A 27,839-nucleotide genomic window follows, 5' to 3' on the forward strand; every position below is an offset into this window, starting at 1 on the left:
GTAGTTTAGTCGTGAAGTGTTCAGCAGCGAGATCCTTTCACAGCGTGTTGACAGTAAAAGTTGTTCCGTGTAATGTGTGTCCAAAGACGAGATCCACGCAACCCATTTGTCATTGAGTAACATCTCTTTAATACCCTTTCTGTTCTTACAGTCAGTTGTTGATCAAAAAAAAAAAAAAAAAAACTCATTCAATTCTAATCATGCATCGCACAGATGAGGTAAAGCTATTCGAGTCCTCTCTCATTTATATGAGCTCATTTAAAAGCACTGTTTACAGAAATGCCATTGTTTGTTAAAGAGACAGTACCGGTTTTAGCACGTGTTCAACAAATCATTGTAAATACTTGTAAATAGTACATATTATGCAATTTAATAATAAATATGTAACAAAAATAATTTATGAAATATAATATCTTATTTATTGATTGAATACATTTATTTGTTCATTTTTATAAAGCCAAAATGTGACCAAAATGATGAAAAAGTAATCAAATATAATCAGTAAAATTAATATTTTCCTAATGTATCTAGTTAAAAGGTCCCCTGTATAATTAACATCATTAGCTGGGAGATTTTATATGTAAGCAAAAGGAACATTATAACTTAAATAAACCCATATAAATTTATATTGAATCTAATCGAATCAGAATTGAATCGAGAGCTTGTGAATCAGAATCGAATTGAATCAGGAAATCTGTATCAATACTCAGCCCTAATTTCAGCTAAAGAAAAGTCAACCTACTGTTTACGATTTCACTGTGAGATCAGTCTGGAATTCCAGGCCCTGATAACCTAATATTCACTTTATACTAATATTTAGAAATCATTATTTTTGAGACACTTGTTAAACTTGCGTTTCCCCATTGTTTGGTACATGATGACATCACCTCATAATCCACCTCAGAGCATCACGTAACGCTCTAACAGCTTGTTTTCTGTTTTAAGCATCTCCTTTATTCACGGCCCAAACAATATTTAAGACATCTTGTACTTTATTTTAGATATTTAAGACCTTTTAAGGCCTACAGCTAGTACGGTCTAATGTGTTTACATAGAATGGCTTATATTCGCTAGTCCCGCTGCTCATCGATAGTCACAACGCTGTTTGTCTGCTGGCACGTGACAAGCGAAGGTATTCAATGATTTAATCGCATCATTATGTTTAATTCAGACTTCAAATAATGATTGCACGCATTCATTGTGGTAATTCTTTGGCTGGGTAAGCAAACATTTAATAAAGCACATTTTTAAGATGAAATCTTTGCTCGTGTACTGAAAACTAATAGTAGAACATACACACACACTGGCTTTGTAAATTACAAACTCGCCATGAAGCTGCAGCTCTCTGGTGTGTTGAGCAGGTCTGAATGGATTTCTTCCGCGCCAGTGGACACATCCCATTAGTTAGCCGTAAATCTTGATGCAAGATGAAAGTAATGTTCAGGAGTGTTCATGCCAAGTGGGTGAACGGAAGACCACTCTTGGATTTCCAGTGGACGTGCAAGTACGTTTTTTCTTTCTCCCCTTTTCTCCCCAATTTGGAATGCCCAATTCCCAATGCGTGTGGTGTAGTGACTCAATCTGGATAGCGGAGGACAAATCACATTTGCCTCTGCGTCTGAGACTGCCAATCTGCGCATCTTATCACGTGGCTTGTTGAGTGCGTTACCGTGGAGACAAAGCGTGTGTGGAGGCTTCATGCTATTCTCCACGGCATCCATGCACAACACACCACGTGCCCCACCGAGAGCAAGAACCACATTATAGCGACCACGAGGAGGTTAACCCAACGTGGCTCTACCCTCCCTAGCAACCGGGCCAATTGGTTGCTTAGGAAGCCTGACTGAAGCCACTCAGCACGCCCCGGATTCGAACTCGTGACTCCAGGTGTGGTAGTCAGCATCTTTACTCGCTGAGCTACCCAGGCCCCCCGTTTGAGTTTTAATTATGTGATGGTAATGATTGCATTATAATACACACCAAGTGATTTTCATGACGTTCGGTTTCGTTAATGGTTCTTGAACGTTCATTCTTTCGGTGATGCGGACAGAAAACTGGACTAAAATACAGTGTTTCCTGTATTAATATTAAGCGCCACAGCAACATTGCTACTGAATCTACAGTGCGAGATGAGACATAAAGCACTACCAGTTGGACGAATCCCAAACAAATGACTCTTTTGAGCCATTTCCTTTGAATTTACAGAACTAGACATAACAAGCAACAGTGTAATCAGATTCCCAAACAAATGACTCTTTTGAGCCGGTTCTTTTAAGTGAATCAACAACTGTTGTCCGATTCCCAAATACACGAATCTATGAATTTTTTTTTTTTTTGTGAACCAAAAAGACTTATGAATCCCTTTGAGCTGACTGAATTAATAGACTAACTCCAAGTAAACCAAGAACTGTTAATGAGTTATCAGAATCAGCTTTACTGCCAGGTATGCTTACACATACAAGGAATTTGTCTTGGTGACAGAAGCTTCCAGTGCACAACAATACAACACAGCAACAAGACAGAGATAATAAAAAAAAAAAAATTTGAAAAAAATTTGTAAATAAATAAAAATAGAATAAAATAAAAATTGAATAGAAAATAAAGTATATATAGAATACACAATATATATATATATATATATATATATATATATATATATATATATATATATATATATATATATATATATATATATATATATATATATATATATCACACACACACACACACACACACACACACACACACACACATACACACATACATACATACATACATACATATACTATATATACATACACACATACATAGTGCAAATTTAAATACAAATCTGTTATATACAGTGCAAGGGAAAGTAATGGCAGAAGAGGTAGGATATGTTGGATAAATATAAATAGACTAAGCTGTGTACTGCACATAATTATTGCTCAATGGGGCAGTTTTAACTGTTCATGAGATGGATAGCCTGAAGGAAAAAAACTGTTCTTGTGCCCGATAGTTCTGGTGCTCAGTGCTCTGTAGCACTTTGTAGTCCTTTGTAGTCTTCTGATGTCTGATTTTGTAGCTGAACCAAACCAGACAGTTATTGAAGTGCAGAGGACAGACTCAATGACTGCTGAGTAGAACTGTATCAGCAGCACCTGTGGCAGGTTGAACTTTCTCAACTGGCAAAGGAAGTACAACCTCTGCTGGGCCTTTTTCACAATGGAGTCTATGTGGGTCTCCCACTTCAGGTCCTGTGAGATGGTAGTGCCCAGGATCCTGAATGACTCCACTGCTGCCACAGTGCTGTTTAGAATGGTGAGGGGGGTCAATGTTGGGGTGTTCCTCCTAAAGTCCACAATCAACTTTTGAGTGTGTTCAGCTCAAGGTTGTTTTGACTGCACCAGATAGCCAGCTGTTCAATCTCCCTTCTGTATGCAGACTCATCGTCATCTCGGATGAGGCCGATGACAGTGGTGTCGTCTGCAAACTTCAGGAGCTTGACAGAGGGGTCCTTGGCGATGCAGTCGTTGGTGTAGAGGGAGAAGAGCAGTGGGGAGAGCACACATCCCTGGGGGGCACCAGTGCTGATTGTACAGGTGCTGGAAGTGAATTTCCCGTCTCACAAGCTGCTGCCTGTCCATCAGAAAGCTGGTGATCCACTGACAGATAGACGTGGGAACAGAGAGTTGGGCTAATTTAGTCTGGAGAATAGCTGGGATGATGGTGTTGAAAGCCGAACTGAAGTCCACAAAAAGGATCCTTGCATATGTCCCTGGTCTGTCCAGATGTTGCAGGATATGATGCAATCCTATGTTGACTGCATCATCCACAGACCTGTTTGCTCGATAAGCAAATTGAAGGGGATCTAGAAAGGGTCCAGTGATGTTCTTCAGGTGGGTCAACAGCAGTCTCTCAAATGATTTCATGACCACAGTCGTCAGGGCGACAGGTCTGTAGTCATTAAGTTATGTGTACTTAAGGCTCATGAGACTCAGAGTTACTTACTGGTCATTCATGTGACAGCATGTAGTTGTAATAAGTGAATAATCTAACAAAAATCAATATAAATGGGCTATCTGGCAATTAAATATTTCATAAAACAATAAAATTGTTTTAAAAAGGCAGCTCACTTTTAAACATGGATACAGTATTGTTTAGTTGTCTCTTTTGTCTGTAAAATCCACTTGTAAAATGCAATAAATAATAATAATAATAATAACAATATTGGCTGGTAAGAAATCAGACTGGCTGGAAATTTTTTTCATGTACACCTTGGCTGGTGGGCTAAAAAGTTAATTTCGAACTCTGATTCTACAGTTAAAACGGTTTGATTCCAAAAACAATCACATGCGTGTCAATAAACCTGTCATCATTAACAATATTCATCCATATTTTTATCTTCACTTCAATGCATATTTTGTTATTTTTATAAGATTATTTAAGTGTTCATTGAATTAATAAATTAAATTGAGGGGAGGCAAAGAAAAAGACTATATGGAATCGTGCCCCTTCAGCATATTGGCACGTCTCCAACTTCATATCTTGTAAACAACAACAATAACAACAACAACAAAAAAAAACTGATCTGGTGAATACTATGTATATAAAATGCTTAATTTGGTGAATACTTAAATATAGAGCATTGTAACAGAGCCTAGTCTCGTTTATGGACTAATGCATGATTACATGAGAAGTTATAAAGAAAGACACATCTGAAGCATAGACATTATTGAATATTTATTTATATAACCTTTATGATTATTGAGTTCATGTTGAGCTTGACTGACAGTGTCCCTCGAGAAAAAGAAAAAAAGTCTGTTTTCATATAATTCCAGTTTATCGGAATACTGAACAATTATGACAAGCGATCCTTGATGATCTACTAATGATGCACGATGATCTACTGTTGATGAATTAATGCTCACACAGTATGTATTAGTATGACAATGTTTACTTTACAGTAATTCTATTGTAATATAGATGATTGTTTTTCTTATATGTTTGTGTGAGCTTGAAGCACAGACATATTAAAATAAGAGTCCCTGGTGTATTTTGGGCTTGTTTAACGTTACAAATCTAGCGTTATGCACCAAATCTTAATTTTTGTCTTGCACAATAAACTGCATCTGGGATTTTATTCTGTATGGGCTTTTGTAGCGTCTATGTCTGTGCTCGCCACAGTAACCTGAGACTAAGACATTTTTTAGCATCCATTAAATTGTTTTTTTTTGAAAATGATCTGCTTTTTAGGTTAGGGTTTGTTTTGGCAAACTTGCATTCAGGTCTGGCTCTGTTCTGGTATGGAATGATCACTTTTCAGAAACCAGTCCATTCATGATGGATCAAATCAAGCCCACCCCACAAATACATCACATTACAGAAGTGAAATGGGCTATGAGAGGGGAATCACACTGGCTTCAATACCCACATTCTGTTTACATTGGCACCAAGTAATCTGCCAACTTGGACTTTGCCCTTTTTGAGGTCTTTCTGTTTGATTCAGAGCCAGAGGAGCCAGACATCCTTGTATGAGGTCCCCAGGGAGACACATTGAACAGGTTAATGTTTCACACACACACATAAAATTGGATTGTAAGCTTTATTCAGCATGCTCACTGGGTTGTCCGTACAGGAAACAAGCTTCTCTACGAAACACCTCCACCGGGAGAGTTTTATAAAAAATGTAAAAAAGTATGCCGTTTGCCACCTCCGCACACACTCTGATAAGCAAATAATATAATCGATCCCCAGTGGGTGAGAGTGATAAGATATGATTTCGGTAATGAGATCCCTCTGAAACTGTCAATTGGAGGCTCTTTCATACGAGAAATTATCACTTGAAGTTGTTCCGCCATTTACGAAGAAATGTCCCCTACTTTTAACCCCTTTATGAATGATCTCTCGCCAATTAGTGCATTTTAAACACCCACTCGGGAAGGCCACAGGCGAGTGAGAAAACTCATTCTTATCTTTCTAAAGGACTAAAGTGTTTTGGTCTTCATTCCTCAGTCTTCACCTAGCAACGGAATGTCAAGCATAAAATGCAGACTTCCATTTTCCATTAGTCTCACTCAAAAGAATATTTGATTTGTGTTCAAATTTAATCACAATATAACGATTACATTACAGTTAAATTGATATGATGAAAGAAATTGGTGGATAAATTATGCTTCAGATCTGCTACAATTGACACATTATGAATAGTTTGCATACTGAGCGCAATCCACCGAATCATAATATCAAAGGTGTACAAAATAAAAACAATTCTGGTAAGTAACATTTACTTTTTCATCATCATTTCATCAACACTGAATGTAGCAGAGTTAACGCAAGCATGCATATCATAAAATATGTGTCAATTCATCCTTACTGCAGTATGAAAAATGGCTATTGAAAAAGTCAAAACTATCAAAGTGTGACCCGATTACATGAAATAACAGTCTCAGAGTCTCAAAACCTAGTAAGCTGCCTATGTAGACAGTACTTTTGGGCATCACAAGATGCTTCCAATGTTTTGAGACAATACTAATACCAATACTGATCCTCATGCTCATTTTAATGTGCATACAATCAAAGTGTGACCAGATTACATAAAAACACAAGAACTGACTCAATAACTAGTATGCTCCCTACCTAGACAGCATTTTTGGGCATCGCAAGATGATCCTAGGTTTTAAGACACCAACAGAATATATGATAAGGTACATATCTGTACTAAACTCTTAATAATACTAATACCAAAACTAATCCTAATGCTCATACTCACAATAATGCTCATATTAATACCAGTACTAATGGTTAACCTAGAAATACTATAGGCCTACTAATATTTGTACCAATATACCTACAAAATAAACTAGTACTATTCTCCTAATAATACTCACACTAATGCTTATACTACTTCGTCCACTAATACACATGCTAATAATCAACCTACAAACACTATACTAGTATTACTAGTATAGTTTAATATTAATGTACTTTACTAGTAGGCTATTTGTACTAATATATCAAAATATACTATACCTACTAATACTAGTACTACTCGTCCTACTAATACTCAGACTACTATCACAAATACTCACTAATGCTATTTATACTACTAATACACATGCCAATATTGCTATACTATTACTAACAATGAATATTACTACACATGGATTGCAAATACTAGTACTCACACTAACACTAAATTAATCTTGCCCAGTGCATTCCTCACACATGCAGCTATTTAAACTGGGCGCATCTGTCATTAGTAAAGCACATATATAAACAGAGGGATGTGTGGATGAAGAGTGTAAGTTTCTCTACCTGTCGTCCGTCTGCCAGTCCCCGAGCAACAGGTCTCGGAACCGGTACCGCGGCGGCAGCGGCAGAACCTCTTTCTCCAGCTCCACCATAGTCGCCACAGAGCCCTTAAACGAGCACAAATCAACACGGGATGAATATTAAAAAGCGTCTTCCACCCTAGTTGATCCCTCCGATGTGATTGTTTCAGGTCGCGCACATATAAAAAGTGTCATCACTGTAAGCGCGCGAGGCAGATCCACTCTCACTGTGCAACTGGTGCCTCCCCAAAAGCACAAACGGTCTTCTCTCAAAACAACACGGACACGAAACACACCGTCTGGACACCCTGCTTCACTGCTGAGTTAAACACACTGCTTCTGTTTCCAGTCAGCTGTAATAGTTGCCAGGTATTGCTGCAGTTGTGCACTATTTCACCACTGACTGTCCTGTATTGATTGGAAGAGTGCTGGTAATGTAACACTTCTGAGGAGTGGACAAGCTCTTACGTGATCCATCTACTTGCAGTCGTTTCGTTTGCTGGATAGGGTGCGAAAAATCCAGCACTTCCTTAAACTCGATATTTTTCCCTTTTTAACACTATTGGTATGTGAATCAAACCTCATTTGTCAATCAAAGATCATCATTTTTTAAATCAGTATTGTAGTAGGTAATGAAAAAAATCGTACAGTCACTGCCATAAATGATCCATTTCACGTCAGCTTTACCAAATATAGTCCACTGAATTGCTGTTGCCCTTAATTGAACGGGAAGGGAATAGTTTTGCAAATAGTCACCGGGAAATAAGCAGATTGACTGTCAGTCTTCTAATATTTTAAATAAGCACCGTGAAATGTGCAGATGTATTGCCACGTGAAGGCGACAGTGCCACAGTACCACCTGTTGCAGCGTTTGACACGGATTTATTCACTATGGGGAGGGAACATACATTATGCATTCAACATCAAAGTCATCAAATTCAAAGAAGTGACATTTCCACGCAGAAGTCAAATTAAATGTGTTGTCACATTCAGTTTCTCTTTTGGAACAAACCCCAATCTCCAATGCTGCTGAATCCGTGTATCATTCGCTCATTTCATATTCAATTAGGAATTCAAAATCTTTCATAAATATTTCACTAATATATGGCTTGAATATATTTGATTGGCACATATGGGTGGACCTGGAACGCCCCTTTCTTCTGATTGGTCAACCTGCACCGTCGTCTTTCTCAATGCTGTGAGACAGAATACAACTTTTAATCCGTCTCATATATTCGTGAAATCAAATAATCAAAACGCACAGTGTCCCGTGACTATCTTTCCAATGTCCTATTTTTAACTTGAGCATTAAATCGAAATTACGAAAAACAAGTCATTATTTGTTTTTTAATATTGGTTTTTGTAAACGAATAATGAAATACCAAGTCCTTTTTAGTTTTTCCGATTTTGAAATCCTAATTGAATATGAAATGAACGAATGATACACGGATTCAGCTGTCAATTATCCGCGTGAGATTTGAAGCGCTCTGCCCCCTAGTGGCTCACTAGAGAGGCCTGATATATCTTCAGGTCAAGTTACTGGGAGGTTTCATGTCAAACTCGACGTATACAGTGCTCTGCTGGCTTTTTACAGCCAAATCTCATCATGGCTTTTTCGATGCTGCAGAATGCACTCTGAAAGCACATTAAAAGAACATTCTGTTAAAGGCTGTGCAATTTAACCAACACTTTATTTCTGTAGGCAATTTGAAAACCTAATTTATTTTTTATTTGAGGGGAGGTATTTTGTAGAAGCCCATTTGGGCTCTTCTTCTTTTACTTTTCCAACATTTCTGTTCTCTACTTTATTATTGTATGTACAAGTAGTAAGACAGATAGACAGATATATGAACAGATACTGTAGATACAGACAGACAGTTATGTAGAGTGACATATATAAACAGATAGACAGACAGATAGTTACAGACAGACACAGAGAGACAGACAGATGGATAAATATACAGACAAACAGATAGAGAGACGGACAAATATACAGATAGAAAGATAGTTAAAGACAGACAGACAGACAAACAGATACATAGAGAGACAGACAAATATACAGATAGACAGATACAGAGACAAACAGACAGATACAGAGAAAGACAGACAGATGGATAATACAGACAGATAGACAAACAGATACATAGAGAGACAGACAAATATACAGATAGTTACAGACAGACAGATACAGACAGACAGACAGATAGACAAACAGATACAGAGAGAAACAAATATACAGATAGACAGACAGATACAGAGAAAGACAGACAGATGGATATACAGACAGATATACAAACAGATACATAGAGAGACAGACAAATATACAGATAGACAGATAGACAAACAGATACATAGAGAAACAGACAAATATACAGATAGACAGACAGAAAGTTACAGACAGATACAGATAGACAGATGGATATACAGACAGATAGACATAAAGATAGTTACAGACAGACAGATACAGAGAAAGACAGACAGACAGACAGATGGATAGACAAACAGATAGAGACAGTCAAATATACAGATAGACAGACAGACAGATACAGAGAAAGACAGACAGATGGATATACAGACAGACAAACAGATAGAGAGAGAGTCAAATATACAGATAGACAGAAAGATAGATAGTTACAGACAGATAGAGAGACAAACAGACACTGATTGATGGACTGAAGGAGAGAGACAGACAGACTTCTTTAGAATGTATTTTTTCAATACAGATGACTTCAACATTGGCATATCACATTCATAATATTGGTGAAAAAGTGTTCAACTTTTTGAATATAAGATTTTATTTACAGAACAGGGATATTTCACATATTTCGTTAAAAGTTACAGTATTAAAAACTGTATAAAAAAAGAAACACCAAACAATAAATCCTGTAAAAAAACAAAAACAGCATGTCCTCTTAAAATGCAAAATTCATGGTATTCCTTCTTCCCACTTAATTGACCGTGATGTTTACTGATTGTAGCGCCTGTACAGCCCAGCTGGGGTACTGCTCACTCGACGGGAACAACCTCTTCATGAACGCTTTCACAAACTCCGGAAACTTCTTCTCTATGATGCTCTGACGCACTGAACGCATGAGGGTGAGCTAAAGAAAGATACAGAGTGGACAGGACAAAATGAAGTGATAACAATAAAAAGAATAATGTAAACAACATGAAGTCAGCTTGTGATAATTACCTGGTAGGAGATGTTATGGATGGTGATGTGATGCATGGCTGCAGTGTCGCTCTTGAACAGGGCGTGGAGGTAAGCCCGACTGTGTCTGTTATTTTCAATGGGGGGAAAAAGGAATTGCATCTTTAGAAGCAGAGAGATTCTGTTAGCGATACGTTGCTTGATCAAATTAGATATTTTCCTGGATCAACAAGAACAAAATTACTATTGACCAATGACTTCTTTTTCTGATATTAGAGTTCGGTGTATGGAAAGAGTAAAGTTTAGGGCTACGATGTGTTAACAGGAATGTTGAACCAGGAATATGTCCTGCTTTGGTAAATCATGTTACCATAGCAAACAGCTCAATATCAGCATTTTGAATAGGGATGGGAATCGTAAGCAATGTAACGATTCCAATTCCAAATCCACTTAACAATTTTGGTTCCTTAACGACTCTTTTAGCAATTTTGAATCCGTAATTGGTCCTAACTATGTACTAAAAAGAAATACTCAACAAAAACAATACTATTCTGGTAACACTTTATTGTATTGGATTTTTTATTTATTTCAATTAAAGCACCATTTATTAACACAAATTAATTACCGTTCTATGGTTGGTTCATTTTGACATGATGAAATAAGTCAAGAATCGCCTCAACCGATAAGTGAATCTTTTTAGCCAAATCATTAAATATTTGTATTTTTTGTTGTTCCATGCAATCATTAGGAAAATGTGTAGTCTTATGGGTCTATTTTTTAGTCTTGTGTAGTCTGTCTATTGTCTTTGTATTATTTTAAATGTCATGACAATGGAAAATGAACTGCTTCTTGATTCCCAACCCTAATGTTGAATCAACAGTTTAGCCTCTAAAGTGCCAGACAGATGCTGTACCTCCTGCAAGTGGGACAGTGGCAGTCCGGATCAATCGACTGGAAGTCTTTAGCATACTGTTTCTGTTTGAGCTGCAGAGATCCCCAGGGAACCAAAGCGGAGCCAAATCTCTGGAACAGCCCAAAATTAACATCTGATATGGCCTTATTAAATGTAACATAATACTGATGAGATTACAGCAAGCTGCACTGGAGTTATCCAGGGACAGTGTCTAACAGTCTTAGTACTCTTAAAACACTATAGTTTAATATTGACAGGCCAAAATGACAAAGCTATTGACAAAGCTTTTTAGGAGATATAAGAGCTGATATTTGAATAAATTGGTAGAATACAGTAAAAACAGCTGCATGTCAAATTAGAGAGCGATATCAAGAGAAATTCATAACTTACAGCTGTTCGAGTTGGAAAAACACAGTCAAACATATCACAACCCAAGGCAACGCAAACCACCAGGTCTAGTGCATAGCTAAAACACACAAAGAGACAATCAACAACAAATACTGACCAAAAATGTCCAATCAAACATGTACAAGCCAATGTTCCCTTTAATTCCTGTTCATGCATAGCACAAACTATTTATATTGGACAGACCCTTCATCCACCTGAGCAGAAACACCCCATGACCTGTGTGCATTGTTCACAATTCTTTACGACGACATTTTATAAAACATCTAATGCAGAACAGTTCTTTAAGACTCTCTTAAAGGGATAGTTCATGCAAAAATGAATATTCCCTCATTTCCTCACCCTCGTTCCATCCCAGACGTGTATGACTTACTTTCTTCTGCAAAACACAAATGAAGATTTTTAGAAGAATATTTCAGCTCTGCAGGTCCATACAATGCAAGTGAATGGTGGCCAGAATTTTGAAGCTCCAAAAAGCACATAAAGGCTGCATAAAAGTAATCCATATGACTCCAGTGGTTCAATCAATGTCTTCTAAAGCGATATGATAGGTGTGGGTGAGATCAATATTTAAGTCCTTTTTGCTATAAATCGCCACCTTTGACTAGCCCCAACCAGTAGGTGGCAATATTTACGAAGAATGTGAATTGCCAAAAAACAAAAAGAAGAAGAATGTGGAAGTGAAAGTGGAGATTTATAGTAAAAATGGACTCACCCACACCTATCATATCACTTCTGAAGACATGGATTTAACCACTGGAGTCGTATGGATTACATTTATGCTGCCTTTATGTGCTTTTTGGAGCTTCACAGTTCTGGCCACCATTTACTTGCATTGTATGGACCTGCAGAGCTGAAAGTGTTCTGCAGAAGAAAGTAAGTCATAAACATCTGGGATGGCATGAGGGTGAGTAAATGATGAGAGAATGTTTTTAATATCTGCCGATTCTACATGCATCAAACTTCTGTCAACTTCAGTTCCATACTGAAAATGTATGGAAATGTGTAGCTCTGATTCAAGAAATATCTACCGTTTTCCTCACATTTGACTCTGCATTCTATGCAGAAGGTATATATCATAGGTGCGTGGCTGCGCTCACATACAGCTTAGAGGGAACACAGGTAAGCACAATTTAAAAGGAAGTGGCGTTTACCCAACTCCCATGAGGTAGCGGGGTTTTTCTCTGGGCAGATGGTCTGTGCTGAGAGTCACCATCTTCCAGAAGTCATCCTTCTCCTCTCCGCCACTCAAACCACCAATGGCGAAACCAGGTACATCACGCTTTGTCATTTCTGAGGGAAGAAACTAATGAGAAAAATGCTAATATGGTGGCAATTGTAGGGTAAACAATTTGAATGCTTTAAGTGCACCATTAGCAGAACATGTAAATATAAATTATGTAAATATGCCACATTCTCCCATGTTAATGTCACTATGACAGGCTTTACACTGTGCTGTAGCAAAACCCAATAAGCTGCCTCCGTAGGTATTACAGGCACATTAATGAAGTGAAAGCTGTTACAAAAGGGAGGTAGCATAATTATGATGCCTTCTAAGATAACACATTTAGGCCAAATTCTATGGCAGCATCTTTGAAACATCTATGTATACTTCACGGAGAAGACAATTCCTCTAAGTATTTCAAAATAAGTCTTAAGTGGCGAACAAAACAAGACAATTAGAAATATACCGTACTTACAATTAATTCAATACCAAAAAGTATCACTAAAAAGGTTCATGTTATTAAAAACTATTTTACCATGTATTTAATGCTTATTCAAGTATTGTGTCACTAGCTTAGCAACATATTATTCCCAAACTATACTGAAATGAACTGTGAGTCTAGTCTCCAGTGTGTTTCAAGTCAGTCACTTATGACTGATTCCATTTCAGCACTTCCATTTCTACACTTAACGAAATATTACGGGTTCAAGTTAAGCTCCATCGACATCATTTGTTGCATAATATTGATTACGACAAAAATAAATTTTGACTTGCCCCTCCTTTTCTTTAAAAAAAGCCCAAAATCTGCACTTACAATGGAAGTGAATGGAGGCCAATCAGTAAATGTTAAAATATTCACGGTTTCAAAAATATAGCAACAAGACATAAACAATATGTGTGTAAACATGATTTTAGTGTGATAAAATCACTTAATAACCTTTTCTGTGTAAAGTTAAAGCCAATTTTACAACTTCGTTGCCATGACGATGTAATGTCAACAAACCCCCAAACCTAAAATGACTGTAGAAATGACAATTTAAAACTTTACAGCTCAAATAATGCATGAGTTTTAACAGAAGAATAAATGTAAGTGCTTTTATAAAATTATAAGCTTCACATTTCTGCCTTTAAACCCTCCAAAAATTGGCCCCATTCACTTCCATTGTAAGTGCCTCACTGTAAGCTTGATTTTTGCTTTTTTTTTTTTTTAAAGAAAAGCAGGTACGAGTTGAAATAATTTTTTTGTGGTAATCAATATTATGCCACGAATGCTGAATTGAGCTCAACTTGTATTGAAACTGATTATTCCGGCACAGGTACACTTCGTTTTGTGCATTACGGATCAGATCGTGCCTGGTGGACCACACTGTCTTTCAAAGTATACTCTTCTGATTGTGAATGGATACGAATACCCTCAATGCATGCGCACAACAACTGCTTTGTGATTCTATTTCAGTACAGTCTACGGCAGGTGCATGCACCGACGATCTGCACAGACGAGGACTGTCGGTGTGTGGAGAAAATCTGAGCCACGCACAGACTGTGCTGATGACGAAATTTGCATCACGCATACTGTGTGCGGAGCGATCAACACTGCAGACAACCAAAGTAGACTTTGTCCTTAAGGTCAAAACATACTGTACGCAAGTACGCGAACACAGATGCGAGCTGCGGTCCGGTTGAACATGCTTAACTTTGGCGAAAACAAGGGGGCGATAGAGTTACCTTCAAAAGTCTGTGCCATTAAACTGGATGTGTTGTTATTCAGGTAAATTGCTATAAATATACTGACTTTAACTTACTTTCTTAGCAATATAATTTTCAAGCCGTTGCTCCGTCATGACAGTAGTTGACTTAAGAGAAAACTCACCGTAGAAGTGGAAAGTTAAAACTAATCTCGCTATAGCGCCCCTTGTGGCAGCGTTGAGAATGCAACACGTGGTTGCGTTGTATTATGAATTGTGGTCTGACAAATTTCAGAACGCAACGACGAAATTGAGCATGCGTTGCAAGATGCGACTGCGTTCACAAACTTGCGTAGAGTATGTTTCGGCCCGGAGAAGCAGGGTTTGAACCCAGAACTGGTTCTTATTCGAAACCGGTGGCAATGTATAAAAATGACTGGAACCATATAATTGTAACTTTAATTTTTATTTTTCAGCTTTCGGTTCCGTTAACTGTTCTTGAACGTGCATTTTTCCGCTGATGCAGACGGAACATCATATTCAGTACTCTGACAAGTGTTTCTTACTGTGTAATTCAGCGGTAGCGCTGCCTCTCTACTGAATCTACACTGCATGACGATGTATTTTCGATTCCCACTCTAATGAGCTGGTTCTTTTGACTCAACTTATTTCCAAATATTTCTTATTTCTTAATGGAAGAGTTAAGGATTCGGAACCAAAATCGTTAAATTACGTATGATTCCCATTCCTACTTAGAAGAGCCAAACTGAATTTAAGGTTTTTTTTTTTCCTCCCAATTTTTCCTCCCAATTCCCAGTGCGCTTTTAAGTCCTCGTGGTCGCGTAGTGATTCTTCTCAATCCGGGTGGCGAAGGATGAATCCCAGTTGCCTCCGCGTCTGAGACCATCAACCCGCGCATCTTATCATGTGGCTTGTTGAGCGCGTTGCCACGGAGACATAGCGCGTGTGGAGGCTTCACACCACCCACTGCAGCATCCGCGCTCAACTCACCACACGCCCCACCAAGAACGAACCGCATTATAGCGACCACGAGGAGGTTACCCCATGTGACTCTATCCTCCCTAGCAACTGGGCCAATTTGGTTGCTTAGGAGACCTGGCTGGAGTCACTCAGCACACCCTGGGATTCGAACTAGCGAACTAGCGAACTCCAGGGGTGGTAGCCAACGTCTTTTACCACTGAGCTACCCAGGCCCCCCAAACCGAATTGATGTTGCGTATAGAGGTCGACCGATAATGGATTTTGCCAATACCAATAAATAAGGTGGTGAAGGCAGATAACCGATTAATCGGCCAATAGTTTTTAAATTGATTTATAGAATGATTAAAAAAATTCCTTTAATATGAGTCTTTCCTTACTATGACGGGCACAGACATTGCGGTTGTAAGATTCTAAAATTTATAAAATCCAAAAAGCAGTTTATTGTGCAACCAAAATCCCAATTATAACCAGTAAAATTAAGATTTTGTGCATAACACGGGACTTTTAACAATAAACAAGCCAAAAATACACCAGGGCCTTTTATTTTGAAAATGACAGACTTGGTATTAACCAATTTAAGCTTTTTATACCCTATATATTCACCAGATGACAATAACCAATAGTTCCAAAAAGCAACTATCGGCAGCGATTAATAGATAAAACCGATATATCAGTCAACCTTTAGTTGAGTAATGCCAAGCAGTCATGAAGTCACACTGTGCTTACCATCTAAACAGGCCTTGCGCAGTTTTGCATCAAGCCCTCCTTGAATAATGGCAAACAGGTTCTGTCGCTTTGGGTTCTTGTTTGCAGCGATGCAGCGGTCCAGCCAGCGCACAGAGCGGTGCATGGCCTCCTCCACTCGCGGCCCTTTCACTGTACTGCTGACCACATCATCCAGCTGCATCATAATGTCTGATCCTGCACATATTGCTGACAGTTACAATCCACTGAGGAGAGAAAGACATGACTAAGCATTTTTGTATGTTACTGGCTGAGAGATAATGAACTGCAACAGGACTCATACCCAGGCTGTTCTGTATGGCGATGGATTGCTCAGGGGTGAGCAGGATTTCTTTTCCATCATAAGGGGAACGGAACGTGACCCCCTCTTCCGTCACCTCAGACAACTCGACTAGAGACACCATTTGGAAGCCTCCGCTGTCCTAGAAACAGATGTTGGGGAGTGAAGCAGATTTTGCTGAACCAAGTGCAGGAAAAAAAGATGCCAGTCATGTCAATCTAATGGGTTCCCACACTTTTTGTTAAATGAATTTCCTTGAGTTTTCCTAAATTTAATGTAGGCTTTGTTTATTTTGTATTTAAATGTACATTTTTTTTTTTTTGTGTTGATTTGGGGTTAAATACATGACAATGACATTTTCTTGACAAGTTCAGCCAATCAACCGCTTAAATCTGCTTGGACTTGCTCATTATAATACATAACCAGCTAGAAATCATGTAAAACCAATGACCAAGTAGCTGGACTTTTTAGCATCTAGTATTTTTACAATGATACATTACTTGCCGTTAAAAGATTTCTTTTCCAGTTCATAAATCCATGCAATCCATTGGCTTTCGCTATTAACTCGGGACCCTGTTTGGACACATACCAAGTTAACCAAAAGTTAGCCAAATTGATTCAGATTAAACACTAATAATTGTACGTATTTCTAGTTTTCCTCTACACATACCGGTCTCATACCCAAGTGATACGTGTTTCCCAGGCAAATCTGACAGTCTAGATCCTCCAGTTGGTCCACGGTGATTCCTTTCAGGGTTCCCTGAGTGCCCACCGGCATGAACACCGGGGTATTGACAGTGCTGTGGGGAAGGGACAGACTGCATGCTCGCGCTTTGCTCACGGGACACTCCGCTACGATGTCAAGGGCAAGAGGAGCAGCGCATGATGCAGCTTTTATTGATGCCATACTGTCTTTACACCCATGTGTGCTATCCGGTATGGGCGCAGCCATTTTGAACAGTGTTGATCGATCGCGAGGCCCATGTGAACTACACTAGGAAGTGACTCAAGCGTCTCCGTGGAGCTGAAACCAGATGAGCAAAAAAAAAAAAAAAAAAAAACACACACACACACACACACACACACACACACACACACACACACACACAAGGTCAGCAAAACACAATTTTTCACATTTTCAAACAGCTATAAATTTTTTCTGTAAACATTGTGTCATTGTTTAATGAATTTGATATAAATTGTTTAGTAATGGGGGACTATTTAAAACTCAAGTCTTTTTTAAGACGCAAATGGTTTTTGAAAATAAGATTAGTTGGTTTATTAAAACAGTCCACTTACTCTGATAAATATAATATTTTTTTAATAGCAAAACCTGAAGGTACCACGTTCATCTGTACATACAAAAGTACGCAAGTATAAACACCATGGGACCATGCAGCCATCATACCGCTCAGGAAGGAGACGCATTCTGTCTCCTAGAGATGAGCATAGTTTGTTGTGAAAAGTGCAAATCAATCCCAGAACAACAGCAAAGGACCTTGTGAAGATGCTGGAGGAAACAGGTAGACAAGTATCTATATCCACAGTAAAACGAGTCCTATATCGACATAACTTGAAAGACTGCTCAGCAAGGAAGAAGACACTGCTCCAAAACCGCCATAAACCAGACTACAGTTTGCAAGTGCATATGGGGACAAATATCTTACTATTTGGAAAAATGTCCTCTGGTCTAATGAAACAAAAATTTAACTGTTTGGCCATAATGACCATTGTTATGTTTGGAGGAAAAAGGGTGATTCTTGCAAGCCAAAGAACACCATCTCAACTGTGAAGCATGGGAGTGGCAGCATCATGTTGTGGGGGTGCTTTGCTGCAGGAGGGACTGGTGCACTTCACAAAATAGATGGCATCATGGCGAAGGAAAATTATGTGGATATATTGAAGCAACATCTCAAGCCTTCAGCCAGGAAGTTAAAGCTTGGTCACAAATGGGTCTTCCAAATGGACAATGACCACAAGCATACCTCCAAAGTTGTGGCAAAATGGCTTAAAGACAACAAAGTCAAGGTATTGGAGTGGCCATCACAAAGTCCTGACTTCAGTCTGATAGAAGATTTGTAGGCAGAACTGAAAAAACATGTGCGAGCAAGGAGGCCTACAAACCTGACTCAGTAACACCAGCTCTGTCTGGAGGAATGGGCCAAAATTCCAGCAACTTATTGTGAGAAGCTTATGGAAGGCTACCCAAAAAGTTTGACCCAAGTTAAACAATTTAAAGGCAATGCTACCAAATACTAACAAAGTGTATGTAAACTTCTGACCCACTGGGAATGTGATGAAAGAAATAAAAGCTGAAATAAATCATTTTCTCTACTATTATTCTGACATTTCACATTCTTAAAATAAAGTAGTGATCCTAACTGACCTAAGACAGGGAAAGTTTTCTACAATTAAATGTCTGGAATTGTGAAAAACTGAGTTTAAATGTATTTGGCTAAGGTGTATGTAAACTTCTGACTTCAACTCTATATATACAGTACTGTGCAAAAGTTTTAGGCACTTGTGAAAAATGTTGCATAGTAAGGATGTCTTCAAAATTAATGCCATAAATAGTTTTAATTTATCAATTAACATCATACAAAGTCCAGTAAACATAAAAAAGCTAAATCAATATTTGGTGTGATCACCTTTGCCTTTAAAACAGCACCAATTCTCCTAGGTACACCTGGACACAGTTTTTCATGGTTGTTAGCCGATAGGATGTTCCAAGCTTCTTGGAGAATTTACCACAGTTCTTCTATCTATTTCGGCTGTCTGGAGAAATGGATTTCTTCCATCTCTTTATGTAATCTCAGACTGACTCGATGTTCAGTGGGAGGCTTTGTGGGGGCAATGCCATCTGTTGGAGGGCTCCCTGTTCTTCTATTCTAATCTTTTCTATTTGCAAAAGTAATGTTTGGGAGTCTAACATTTATATTTCCTATTGACACACTAAAGCTGAAGATATAAAAAAACATCTTAAGACAAATGCTTTTATGAAACATCTTATGTGCCAAAGATTTTTGCACAGTACTATATATATATATATATATATATATATATATATATATATATATATATATATATATATATATATATATATATATATATATATATAAAAACGTCATATTCAAGAATGTATTAAAACTGTTGAGATATTCAGGACTAAATTAATATTCACTTTCCAAGTCAGAAACTTTTTTTCTCACCATTATTTTTGTTATGCCCTTTTATTTATTTGTTGTAGTTTGTGTTTACGGATCGGATGCAAGTACAGATTGCGGAGTACAAGCAAAACTATATTTCTAATGAAATTCTCTCTCTTTTTTTTTAGTAAAACTCATTATGAAAATACAGTTATTTACATTTAACCATTTAATAGACACTTTCAAACAGAAAAGAAAGAAAAAGTCGCTTACAATAAAGGAGACGCCAATATTTGTATCACAATACCGAATTTCAAGAACTAGAGTTGTACCTGAATAGTTAATATGGCTATACATTAATTTTAATTGTATCTATAATTAATTTACGTGTATAATTTAGGTATATGTTAAAAGTAAGTGCCAATGGTTATGAATTTAAATATGTTTATTAATTAATTAATTGTCATTTAGGGTCTACTGTACTTATTTATGCCAATTTTTAATAATTCATGGTGATTATGTGTGTATAATAAAAAAAATAAAATAAAAAAAAGTTAATATAAAATTGTATTGTTTGTTTAATTAAGTCTTTTGATTGAAACTAAATTGACATTTTAATGGTCCAATAGCAACACCTCCGCCTTTTGAGGCCAAAACGAAGGTCGGACCAATCGAAAGAAAGAACACACCAGGAAGCTCTCGTGTGAGCCAATCAGATGTCACGACTGCGGTTGACAGGAGGCGGGACTCCCGTCACCGGTGGAGGTCGGATGTCGCCTGACCGGATGGTAGATAGCGAGAAGTTTTGTTTTGTGAGTTTACGAATGATTGAGCCGCAGATCACAAGTATCTTAATGCAAGCGCCGTAAAACGCGTCTGAATGTTTTATGAGTGATTGGTCTTTGACAGACTGGACTGGAAGTGTTTGAAAGGTGGAAATTGAGCACTTGAAAGTAACCCGAGCGCCCTGCTGCTGCGAGCCCGTTCCTGCGCGCGGAGAGACGGTTAGAAACCATGGGCAACCGGGGGATGGAGGAATTGATCCCCCTGATCAATAAACTCCAAGATGCTTTCAGTTCCATTGGCCAAAGCTGTAACTTAGACCTGCCGCAGATCGCAGTGGTTGGAGGACAGAGCGCCGGAAAAAGCTCCGTGCTTGAGAATTTCGTCGGCAGGTTGGTTGCTATGTTACTCATTTCACATTCACAATCGGTTTAGATCGTAAACAAAAGCTCATCTTGATACATTTATTTGTATTCAGTCCATTAAGGAGATGCACGTCTCATTTGTTGCATTTCCAGCTGCGTTTTTACACTAACTGCTCGATCGATTCACTTACATAGGGTGTCATTCACAAACGCGAGTTACGCAGTTGACGTGAGCGGACGCTCGCCGCCATTCATTGCACTGACATGGGCGTAAGTGAAAGCGGAGCGCAATATGGGGAAGTTGACAGCACAGTGAGAGCCCACATGAAGTTATATAGCCGCAGTGTCCTTGAGAGCTTTACACTGCCAAAGAGGAAAATTAAAACCACTAAGATATGAATTGTTCTTTCAAAGCATTAATGTCATTTCGTCGTTCATAGCGGTAATGTTTGTTCGCGTATCCCATGACACTGTCACTTCTCTGAACATTGACGTCATGCATTTGTCTACACGCTGGTACAAAGAAGTACTATGCCATGCTACAGGGATGGTGTCAAATGGTAATAGTACTTGGGTATATAACATGGTACTGATTGATTAGCATATTTATACACCATGGTAGATAAATAAATCTTTTTTTTATTTTTTTATTTTTTATTTTTTTTTAATTAAGATTAAAGGGATAGTTCACCTAATGCAAGTGAGCTTTGAAGCTCCAGAAAGCACATAAATTCATCATAAAAGTAATCCATAAGACTCCAGTGGTTAAATCAATGTCTTCTGAAGTGATCCAAATGGTTTTAGGTAAGAACAGGCCAAAATGTATCTCCTTTTTCACTCTAAATATTGACATCAGCAGTCTCCTTGGCGATTATGTTTTCAAGCTTGATTACACTTCCTAGCACCATCTAGCGCTTTGTGCATACGTCAAGCACCAGGAAGTGTAATCGAGCTTGAAATCAGGATCTTGCCAAGAGACTGCAATGGCAAGATGAACTGTAAAAATTAGTTACATTGTGGTCTGTTCTCACCCAAAACCAATTGGATTGCTTCAGAAGACATGGATTAAACCACTGGAGTCTTATGGATTACTTTTATGTTTCCTTTATGCGATTTTTGGAGCTTCAAATTTCTGGTCACAATTCACTTGCATTGTGAGGACCAACAGAGCTGAAGTATTCTTCTAAAAATCTTAATTTGTGTTCTTCAGAAGAAAGAAAGTCATACACATCTGGGATGGCATGAGGATGAGTAAATGATGAGAGTTTTCATTTTTGGGTGAACTATCCCTTTAAGATTTTGTGCATTGTTTGGGGGGAGTGCACTAAATTGTCATTGAAATTATGTTAAAATGCAAAAGTTTCAATGATTGTCTGTGCTGTGCACAGTTGTTTTATGTTAAAATTAGGTAAATAAGATGAATTAAGCATTGTGTGTGTACGGGGGAGAGTGAAATTCCCCATCCTGTTCCATCTGACCTTGGCTTTTGTGTAACGCAGGTAAACGTTAGTGTAATCACCTGTTTTGCAGTATTCACAGGTCACTGCCACACCTGTGTCAGACAGCAGGCGCCAACACTGATAGTCCATGCCATTTAAAATCCCACTGAATCAGACCTGTTCATTCTCATACAGATATAGAGGGAGTCTTATTTAGACAGAAGATGATTTTAACTGTTATATACCGCTTATCTTCTATTGGTCGGACAAACAGATTCATTCTTAGAAAGCAAGAATAAAGACGGTGAGCTGCCTTTGGCCAATGCAAAGGTACTAAGGGCGAATAAACATGTGATAGGAGGATGTATTTGTTTTCTACAGACACTAGAACCATGTTCAGTATAGCAACCCAAAAGATGCTAAAGAATAATACATTAGGCTATATGTGGGGCACAGAATTTTTTGACAAATAGTGCAATTGCAATTTGATCTGCCATTCGATACACATGCCGTATTGCTGTTTAACTTATATATCCGAGATATTTATGGTAGTAGGCTGAGTCATCTTGCCTGATAAAAGCCATGACAAATCTCTATCAGTCATGTGACTGTTACATTACTTGCCTTGTCTCTATTATGCTTTTATGACAACTAGGAGCAAAGGGGCCTGGCGTATGACATAGTGCAAGTCACATACACACATGCACACACACACACACACACAAGCTTAAATGCATAACCTTAAAGAGACGTTCAATATACTTCAGTTAGTGTCCATTTGATATAGGCCTACAGGCTTCCCAGATATCAGGGAATTCTGAAATTGTGTTCTTTATGCTTGGAAAAGTCATGTGTCTTAAAGGGATAGTTCACCCAAAAATGAAAATTCTGTCATCATTTACCCACCCTCATGTCATCCCAGATGTGTGACTTTCTCTCTTCTGCAGAACACAAACGAATATTTTTAGAAAAATATCTCAGCTCAGTATGTCTTTACAATGTAAGTGAATGGTGACCAGAACTTTGTAGCTCCAGAAATCACATAAATTCAGCATAAAAGTAATCATACAGATGGTTTAATCCATATCATCAGAAGCAATATGATAGGTGTGGATGAGAAACAGATCAGTATTTAAGTCCTTTTTTACTCTAAATCTCCACTTTCACATGTGAAAGTAAAACTAAACAGGCATCCCATGTGACTTTCAGATGTAAAAGTGAAAGTGGAGATTTAGAGTAAAAAAATGACTTAAATATTGTTCTGTTTCTCAACCACACCTATATGTTTTCAGGAGTGATATGATATCTAAACACTGGAGTTGTATGGATTACTTTTATGTTTCTTTTATGAGATTTTTTTGAGCTACAAAGTTCTGGTCACCATTCACTTGCATTGTATGGACCTACAGAGCTGAGATATTCTAAAAATCTTCATTTGTGTTCTGCTGAAGAAAGAAAAAAAGTCATATACATCTGGGATGGCATGAGGGTGAGTAAATGATGAGAGAATTTTCATTTTTGGTTGAACTATCACTTTAAAGCCTCGAAAAAGTAATGTCTATAGTGAAGTACAAATTTTTCCATTTATAGTCTGCTTTGAAATATTTAATTGGCTTGATATTGTGTTGTACACTTGTGTAGAGTAAAACTAGCTCGCAAGCCATGTTGATGTCCGATTTGTGAGAAAATTGTTCCTTTGTGTTGGGTATTTCCAATAAAGTCAAACTCATTCACAAATTTAGTCTGATTGATTACTTGACAATTTTGTATCTGAATTTTAATTCATTTTAAAAGTCCTTATCCAGTAAACAAAAGCGACTAGAATGATCATGGAAATTCAGTGGTTAAGTATAAATATATCTATAATCTTAATATTTCCTTCAGATTTTGACTTATTTTATGCATTTTATATTCTTTTTTTTCCTTGTTGGGACATCCCGAGTGTGCTTGGTTGAAAACTCCAATGGGGTTTTATTAGGTATTTCTTATTGGCATTTAGGTAATATTTGTCGCCACAAGGTTAGTAAAACACACACTTGCATTAATAACATGTTTGTAAATGAGAGTTCTGTGGCTTGTCCCTGTGGAGAGCAAAATGGTGTCACACCACTAGATATAATCACAACAGGACACAGGAGGGAGGGCTCGCTCACCTGATATCTGTCGGCTCATCAGGAATTTCCAAATGGTTTCTATTTACAGACTTTTAGTCCAACCATTTCATTTAGCTATTGTTACTCGCATGACGTTGATATTACTCTTATTGTCATGTTCTAGTGCTACCATGATAGTTTAGTAAACTTGGTTAGTCATTGTTTATTGCTCTTATAGTTCTAAGACTGTAAAGCTCAAAGGAATAAGCGAGTTTCCTGGAATGGGCTGTGTCCCATAGGTGTTAGTTGTCATAATAACAGTGCAAACTTGCGTATGTTCACCATGTGCGAGAGCTTAGCGATGGATGTTTTTCATTAGGGCAGTATCCAAATATTAACACATTCTTAACAGAAAACAGCTTAAAAACAGGAGAGGTGGCATATGTAACATTTATTGCTGCTAGGTTTTACAACTGTCCCGTTTTTACCAGACGCCACGTATTTTATCCTATACGGGACAACTATTGTCCTGTATTTTAACGGGTAGAGAACCATCCCGTATTGAAGACTTTGTGTCCCGTATTGAAGCATGAAATGGCCGGACAGAGATACTCTTGAATAGGACCCCCGTCCTATATTGAAGCGCTCAAAATGCTCAAGTGTCCCATATTTGCATGAAACTCTCAACCTTATCGTGTTGTGGTGGCTCACAGCCAGTGTGGGTTACCGCACCTTAGCGCGTATTTTTGGGTGAGTAAAGCCAATGTCTGTATTACTGAAAATATGTTTTCACTGCTTTGTCTGCCCTGTAACATATACTTTTTTTTTTTTTTATATTAACATTTTATTGATTGAAGAAACAGAACACACAGAATCAAATTATAACAAATTATGTCCCTCCCCCTGAACATCCCCCCTCACACTACAAACATACACACATGCAAATACAAAAAACAAAAAAACAAAAATAAAAACAGACAAGACAAGAGGAAACACTTAAGAATAGATAAAAAAAATAAAAAATAAAATCATACATTTAAAACTACAAATCTCCCAACACTGCCCCTCCCAGAGAACCTAAAAAGGCTAAATATAGGGCTCCAGACTAAAAAGATGATTAAGGAGCCACTGGCTCCTAAACTGAAACATTAAGGAGCCAAATGGCTGTTTTTAGTCGCTAAATCACAGAATTGCTCGATTTTGATAGGAAGCAGAAGAAAAGACAGCTGATAACCCATTAATCTGTGGTTTAATAAACAGTATACAGTACATAGTTGAGAAGATAAGTTTGCATTCCCTTTTGTCTCATAAATGTTCACACCCCTTTCAAAATTTATACAAATATAAGAGATACATTTTTTATTTTTATTTAATGCTGCTCTTACAATCTACATTACAGATAATTAAATATAGTATGCATATATTAGTTTGTCGTCTTGAGCATCAATTAATGTTTTCTTCTTGTGTAATAGTTGTGAACAAGTCCCTCAATTGTCCTAAGTGTCAAAAGCTATATATATATATATATATATATATACACACACACACACACACACACACACAGTGGAAGTCAGAAGTTTACATACACTTAGGTTGAAGTCATTAAAACTAATTTTTTTAACCACTCCACAGATTTCATATTAGCAAACTATAGTTTTGCCAAGTCGTTTAGGACATCTACTTTGTGCATGACACAAGCAATTTTTCCAACAATTGTTTACAGACAGATTGTTTCACTTTTAATTGACTATATCACAGTTCCAGTGGGTCATAATTTTACATACACTAAGTTAACTGTGCCTTTTAAGCAACTTGGAAATTCCAGGAAATTATGTCGAGCCTTTAGACAATTAACCAATTGCTTATGATGGGAGGTGTACTGAATTGGAGGTGAGCTTGTGGATGTATTTTAAGGACTACCTTCAAATTCAGTGCCTCTTTGCTTGACATCATGAGAAAATTAAAATAAATCAGCCAAGACCTCAGAAAAAAATTGTGGACCTCCACAAGCCTGGTTCATCTTAGGGAGCAATTTCCAAATGCCTGAAGGTACCACATTCATCTGTACAAACAATAGTACGCAAGTATAAATACATGGGACCACGCAGCCATCATACCGCTCAGGAAGGAGACGCATTTTGTCTACTAGAGATTAACATAGTTTGTTGCGAAAAGTGCAAATCAATCCCAGAACAACAGCAAAGGACCTTGTGAAGATGCTGGAGGAAACAGGTAGACAAGTATCTATATCCACAGTAAAAACGAGTCCTATTTCGACATAACTTGAAAGGCTGCTCAGCAAGGAAGAAGCCACTTCTCCAAAACCACCATAAAAAAGCCAGACTACAGTTTGCAAGTGCACATGGGGACAAAGATTTTACTTTTTGGAGAAATTTCCTCTGGTCTAATGAAACAAAAATGTAATTGCTTGGCCATAATGACCATCGTTATGTTTGGAGGAAAAAGGGTGAGGCTTGCAAGTCGAAGAACACCATCCCAACCGTGAAGCATGGAGGTGGCAGCAAATAAATAAAATCCCAAATAAATCAAAACTGTGTTATATTTAAGCATCTTCAAAGTAGTCACCCTTTGCCTAGAATTTGCAGACATGTACCCTTGACATTTTCTCAACAAACTTCTTGAGGTATCACCCTGGGATGCTTTTTAAACAGTATTGAAGGAGTTCCCATCTATGTTGGGCACTTATTGGCTGCTTTTCTTTATTATTTGGTCCAAGTCATCAATTTCAAAAATGTTTTTTTAAAATTTTTATTAAATGTTATTTTTATAATGAAAAAGATTTATATGGTGGCACAATTATATTTTTGTCTACAAAACTCATTTCAAACATTTAAGCATACGCCTTCAGATCAAAAGATTTTAAGATCATGAGAAACATTTCAGTCAAGTGTTTCAAAACTTTTGACCGGTTGTGTATGTGTGTGTGTGTGTGTGTGTGTGTGTGTGTGTGTGTGTGATATATATATATATATATATATATATATATATATATATATATATATATATATATATATATACACAGGTGCATCTCAATAAATTAGAATGTCGTGGAAAAGTTCATTTATTTCAATAATTCAACTCAAATTGTGAAACTCGTGTATTAAATAAATTCAATGCACACAGACTGAAGTAGTTTAAGTCTTTGGTTCTTTTAATTGTGATGATTGTGGCTCACATTTAACAGAAACCCACCAATTCACTATCTCAAAAAATTAGAATACGGTGACATGCCAATCAGCTAATCAACTCAAAACACCTGCAAAGGTTTCCTGAG

The 27,839-nt window shown here is 37.6% G+C and overlaps 3 protein-coding genes across 10 annotated transcripts in view; 1 reads left to right on the plus strand and 2 right to left on the minus strand.

The window, feature by feature from the left end:
• LOC127450604 (potassium channel subfamily T member 2) overlaps positions 1-7,385 on the minus strand; it is a 142,341-nt gene extending 134,956 nt beyond the window's left edge. The window contains exon 1 of the mRNA XM_051714842.1: positions 7,297-7,385. Coding sequence (XP_051570802.1) covers positions 7,297-7,385 — 89 coding nt within the window. The remainder of the gene's footprint in view (positions 1-7,296) is intronic.
• A 2,699-nt stretch (positions 7,386-10,084) lies between these two features.
• On the minus strand, positions 10,085-17,696 carry qtrt1 (queuine tRNA-ribosyltransferase 1). The gene is made up of 9 exons (XM_051714915.1): positions 17,389-17,696; positions 17,223-17,291; positions 16,722-16,860; positions 16,421-16,615; positions 12,937-13,075; positions 11,768-11,843; positions 11,378-11,487; positions 10,507-10,591; positions 10,085-10,414 (listed from the first exon to the last, which is right to left on the minus strand). Exons 1-9 carry the CDS (start codon positions 17,668-17,670, stop codon positions 10,262-10,264), a joined length of 1,248 nt encoding a protein of 415 aa, XP_051570875.1. The 5' UTR covers positions 17,671-17,696; the 3' UTR covers positions 10,085-10,261.
• Positions 17,697-20,632: 2,936 nt separating this feature from the next.
• LOC127450640 (dynamin-2) overlaps positions 20,633-27,839 on the plus strand; it is a 99,354-nt gene continuing 92,147 nt past the window's right edge. For all 8 annotated transcript variants that reach the window (XM_051714894.1, XM_051714904.1, XM_051714896.1 and 5 more), the window contains exon 1: positions 20,633-21,039. In XM_051714894.1, coding sequence (XP_051570854.1) covers positions 20,879-21,039 — 161 coding nt within the window. In that variant the 5' untranslated portion in view covers positions 20,633-20,878. The remainder of the gene's footprint in view (positions 21,040-27,839) is intronic.

Source organism: Myxocyprinus asiaticus, chromosome 13 (assembly GCF_019703515.2).
Source record: "Myxocyprinus asiaticus isolate MX2 ecotype Aquarium Trade chromosome 13, UBuf_Myxa_2, whole genome shotgun sequence".
In the NCBI taxonomy this organism is placed as follows: Eukaryota; Metazoa; Chordata; class Actinopteri; order Cypriniformes; family Catostomidae; genus Myxocyprinus; species Myxocyprinus asiaticus.

What these genes read in the sequence shown, in the direction of transcription:
- qtrt1 (XM_051714915.1), bottom strand. Translation starts at nt 17,670, where the DNA reads ATGGCTGCGCCCATACCGGATAGCACACATGGGTGTAAAGACAGTATG. An exon ending in GGAAAAGAAATCTTTTAACG is followed by an intron (nt 16,861 to 17,222) that starts GCAAGTAATGTA and finishes ATCTGTTTCTAG; the next exon opens with GACAGCGGAGGCTTCCAAAT. An exon ending in CGCTACCTCATGGGAGTTGG is followed by an intron (nt 11,844 to 12,936) that starts GTAAACGCCACT and finishes TGTGTGTTTTAG; the next exon opens with CTATGCACTAGACCTGGTGG.